At 39.3% G+C, this 5000-nt stretch overlaps 1 protein-coding gene across 1 annotated transcript in view; it reads right to left on the reverse strand.

The window, feature by feature from the left end:
• Window positions 1-5000, reverse strand: part of LOC143039094 (protein O-linked-mannose beta-1,2-N-acetylglucosaminyltransferase 1-like) — a 48630-nt gene that overhangs the window by 33629 nt on the left and 10001 nt on the right. Inside the window, exons 5-7 of the mRNA XM_076208947.1 lie at window positions 2354-2556; window positions 849-944; window positions 231-401 (exon numbers count right to left, since the gene is read on the reverse strand). Coding sequence (XP_076065062.1) covers window positions 231-401; window positions 849-944; window positions 2354-2556 — 470 coding nt within the window. The remainder of the gene's footprint in view (window positions 1-230; window positions 402-848; window positions 945-2353; window positions 2557-5000) is intronic.

Consider the following 5000-nt stretch of genomic DNA (forward strand, 5'->3'; position numbering starts at 1 on the left):
TTATAATTTCCTCAATTATTTGTTTCTTTATTAATTTATTAGAAGACTGATGAATTCGATTGTTTATTTCTTCATTCATTTATATGTTTATTCAATTATATATTTGGTATATATTTGTTTACTTGCCTATTTTCATCTAACTCTATTTTTTCGAGTATATATGAAAAACGTTACAATTCCTGGTTTCTCCATAATTCTCTTTATTCCAATAGTCTTGAGACAGAACTTACCCTAACCGCAAAGACTAAAATGCGGCCATCTTGAATATTGTCGATGAAATTAGTCATCTCGTTTTCGAGGCCCACGCTGAAAGTGTCGAAAACTCTCTTTGCCATTGGCTTTCCGGAGTACTGATTCAGGACGACGATGTGTATTCCACGGTCCTTCAAATTCCTATAGATCTGAAAGAAACTTCCAACTTTAGGAAAGATATCAAACGACTTTGGCCCTTACCTAAAATTCCTATATATTCTGACCAGATTCTAGGCTCTCAGGTGAGCGGACTTATGATACTCCTTGTATGTATTGAAAAACACTGTGCACATCTGAAAAATGTGGTGAAGAATTTGAGATAATGATTACTTGAATGTGTGTGTGTGTGTGTGTGTTTGTGTGTGTGTCTGTGTGTGTGTGTGTGTGTGTGTGTGTGTGTGTGTGTGTGTGTGTGTGTGTTTGTGTGTGTATATATATATATATATACATATACATATGAGGGTGATTTTGAATCATCCTTTGTTATTTTAGAGCTGTAAACAATCTTGAGGAAGGTTTAGAGTTTGATGTTGATCGTTACCAAAATACTACCACGTGGAGAGGAAATATCCCCACTTCAGTGGTGTGCTCCTCACCTCCTTCTTATTGAGGGACATGAAGATCTTGTCGGCGCTCGACATGAGCGTCAGTGTCACCGTTTGGTCATTGATGGAGTGCGGCTTGAATCGGACCTGGGGAAAGAAAAAGAAAAAAAGAAACTCGCGTTATTCATCTGGAAGTCGACCAAAGAATATGAAGCTCTAAAGTGTTTGATCCATCTTTTCGGAAGCGGAGCAACATCCCGGACGCTGGCCAACATCCCTCGATGAAGAGACCGATGGGCTTTCGTGTCAAGACCTTCTTTCTTCTTCTTTTCCTGTTGACGTTTCCCATTTTCATATGGGGTCGCCGTTCCTCGCTAGTCGTTTCCACCTGTTTCGATCCATCACCTGTTCCTCCTCCAGATGTTTCTCCTTAAGGTCCTCTCTCAGTCTGTCCTTCCAACGCAGCTTGGGTCTCCCTCGCCTGCATCTCCTCTGTACCTCCATCTCCATCATTCTCCTTCCCACGTAGTCTTCATCTCTTCTCTTCACATGGCCGAACCAATGTAATCTCCTTTCCTGCGCTTTCGTGTCAAGACCCTGATTCTGCAAATCCAATAAAGGAACGGGATTTTTTTTTTCTCTCTCTTTATCTTTCCTTTTTTTTTATCAGGAAGCTGAAGGACATCTCCTCCTTTGGTACAACAGTAGCATCACCTGCAGCCACTTTCAATTATCACTATAGACTTCGTAGTCATACATTTGATAAAAAAAGAAAAAAGAAAAACAGTCAACCATTAAAACAAATGGAATTCCAGAGAAATCAGTCGACATGTTAATACTCCGTAGACAGCGACAACGTTCCAGTCAGGATAAATCAAAACAAAAGATCCGAGTCTCACCGCTTCGTAAAAGCGATGGAAATAGAGGATAACACAAAAGCTGTAATAGAAGGAATTATCCAAGGCGAATGATAATGCAAAAAAAGAACAGAGGAAGAGGGATAAATGGGAGGGAAGGAGAAAGGAGAGATGCTGCACAGGAGGAAACCTGAAAGAATTAAATTATTTGTTCATTTCTGTATTAATTCATTCACTTGTCTTTGTATTTGTTTGCCTATTCGTTTATTTGTGGGGTGGGGGTAATCATGAAGTATTCTATAAGTGTGTGTATATGCATTGTATATTGAATCAATTGTATATGAATCAACACAGCCAAACCTTCTCTCTTGTTGGTCCCTCATTGGCCACCAAGAAGTGAGCCCCTCTCTACGATACATGTTCTCTCTTGCCCCACGACCTGAGGCACTGTGCATTAGTCTGCCTCAGGGGTGCAGGGCCGCTCTGAGCCCCAATGGGAATTTTGTTTACTACTGTGGAACCCTGATAAAAGGAAACAGCATAGGGATGAGAGAGAGCGATGCCGGAATAATTCAGGATTTTACCCCGGAAATCATTCGTTCTCTTTGGTTTGACTGTTTCTTTCGCTTCGTTGATATCACATAGTCTTCGAGTATGTCACACTTGAACAGCTGAATTGCTACAGCAACGAAAGGATACCTTGGATTTGTCGGTGATGTTGGCAGTGGCAAGGGACCAGGCGCTCGTGCGGACGGGAGGTGCTTTGACGCTTTCGTCATTCCCAGGTGACGAGGAAGAAGATTTCGATTCTTTTGCATCAGGAATTTCCATTTTGCTCTTGGGGGCCATCATCTTGTGGTAGCCAGACTTGGACTTATCCAGTATAGGATCCAGCTTTCCACCTGAAGAGAAAGGCATTGAAATAACAAGAACAAAAATATAGAGGCATATAAAAACAAAATCACCGTCTTAGTGAATCATGTGAATGATTAAATGACTCATCCTGTATAGAACCGAACCCAAGCCTGCGTGTTTTCAAGTCCATGACGAAACAGTCTTGGCTACCAGTGAACCTTCGATACATTGGTCCAGGGTCCAGGGTCCTGTCCTGCCCCGATGAGGAAGAGAACACCCATGTTTGTTTCGTCGTGGGCCCCTACACACAGTCATTGGTCTCGAGTCCTCGTACGATTAAGAAAATTATTCAATTTCCCTTTATCGTAACATAAAGGATAAGAGCTATACTAGTGAAGCAAAATCTTTGTGTCTCATCAATTGTCAAACCAGGATTTGAATGTGTATGCGTGTGTGTGTGTGTGTGTGTGTGTGTGTGTGTGTGTGTGTGTGTGTGTGTGTGTGTGTGTGTGTGTGTGTGTGTGTGTGTGTGTGTGTGTGTGTGTGTGTGTGTGTGTGTGTGTGTGTGTGTGTGTGTGTGTGTGTGTGTGTGTGTGTGTGTGTGTGCTTGCGTGTGTGTGTGTGTGTGTGCGTGTGTGTGCGTGCGTGTGTGTGTCTGTGTGTGTGTATGTGTGTGTGTGTGTGTGTGTGTGTGTGTGTGTGTGTGTGTGTGTGTGTGTGTGTGTGTGTGTGTGTGTGTGTGTGTGTGTGTGTGTGTGTGTATTTACCTAGTTGTATTTACCTAGTTGTATTTTACGGGAAGGGGAGCTATGCTCGTGGGGTCCCGTCTTCATATCTCATTTTATCTAAACTATTTTTAAATTCATGTATTGTTTTTGCACACACCACTTTCTCATCTAACTTGTTCCAACTGTCTATTGCTCTGTGAGGAAAGCTGTTCTTTTTAAAATCTCTTCTATAGCTGTCTTTTTTTATTTTCTTCCCGTGTCCTCTTGTATTTCTGTCATCCCATTTTATCAGATTCTCTCTATCAGTAATTTCTATGCCTTTCATGATTCTGTAAATAGCTATCAAATCTCCTCTCTCTCTTCTTTGCTCTAGTGTCTGTAGTTTAAGTTTTTGTAGTCTCTCTTCATATGATAGTTTTGAGAGTGTTGGTGCCAGTTTTGTAATTGCTCTTTGTATTCTTTCAAGTTTTTTTATACATTTTTTTGTACTTGGTGACCATATCGTTGCTGCATATTCCAATCTTGGTCTTATCAGGGTGATTAGGATTTTCCTCACCATTTCTTCATCCAGGTATGTAAATGCCACTTTGATTGTTCTTATTAAATTATAAGTTTCTCCAAAAATCTTATTTATATGTTTCTCAGGTGACATATTATTCATAACAATGACTCCCAGGTCCTTCTCATTTTCTACTTTTTTTATTCCTTCTTTTCCCAAATTATATGATCCTGTTATTCTGTTTTTGCTTTTTCCAAATTCCATTATACTACACTTTTTTGTATTGAACTCCATCTCCCACTTCCTACTCCATTCTTGTACTTTATTTAGATCTCTCTGTAGTGATTCACAATCTTCTTCAGTTTTCACTCTTTTCAGTAATTTTGCATCATCTGCAAAGAAGCTCATATAGCTTTCAATTCCTTCATCCATATCATTAATATATATAGCAAACATTATTGGGGCCAGAACTGTTCCCTGCGGGACACCGCTTATTACTTCATTCCATTTTGAGTGCTGATCTCTTATCACTACTCTCATTTTTCTTTCTTGCAAAAAGTCTTCCATCCAATTTAGCAATTTACCTTGTATTCCTCCTTCATATTCTAATTTCTTAAGCAACTTCTTATGTGGTACTTTGTCAAAAGCTTTTTTTAGGTCTAGAAATGCACAATCAGCCCATCCATCTCTTTCTTGTATTATATCTATTAGCCTTGAATAGAAACATATTAAATTGGTGACGCATGATCGTCCTTGTCTGAATCCAAATTGCCTTGGATTTAGTACGTTGTTTTTTTCCAAGTATTTTACCCATCTACTTTTGATAATTCTTTCACATATTTTTGCTATTGTACTTGTTAGAGAGACTGGTCTATAGTTGGTAGGTTCTTCTTTATTTCCTCCTTTATATATAGGTACTATATTTGCTTTTTTCCAATCTTCTGGAACTTTTCCTTCTTTTAAGGAACTGCTTATTATGCTATGTATTTTGTCTGCCAGTTCATTCCTGCATTCTTTCAGAATCCAGTTTGCTATTTCATCTGGCCCATGCGATTTTCTGACATCAAAATTACCCAAGTGTGTCAATATTTCATTCTTTGTTACTTCTATTTCTTCCATAGGGGGGACTTTTTCCTTCCACTCAATCTCTTCAGGTTGTATATTTTCCCTTGTAAACACTGATTTAAAATGTTTGTTCATAATTTCTGCCATTTCCATTTCCTCAGTGTATTCAACTCCTCCTTGTCTTAGTTTCTCTAAGTCT

Source organism: Oratosquilla oratoria, chromosome 25 (genome assembly GCF_046742065.1).
Source record: "Oratosquilla oratoria isolate Oo_2021 chromosome 25, ASM4674206v1, whole genome shotgun sequence".
NCBI lineage: Eukaryota > Metazoa > Arthropoda > Malacostraca > Stomatopoda > Squillidae > Oratosquilla > Oratosquilla oratoria.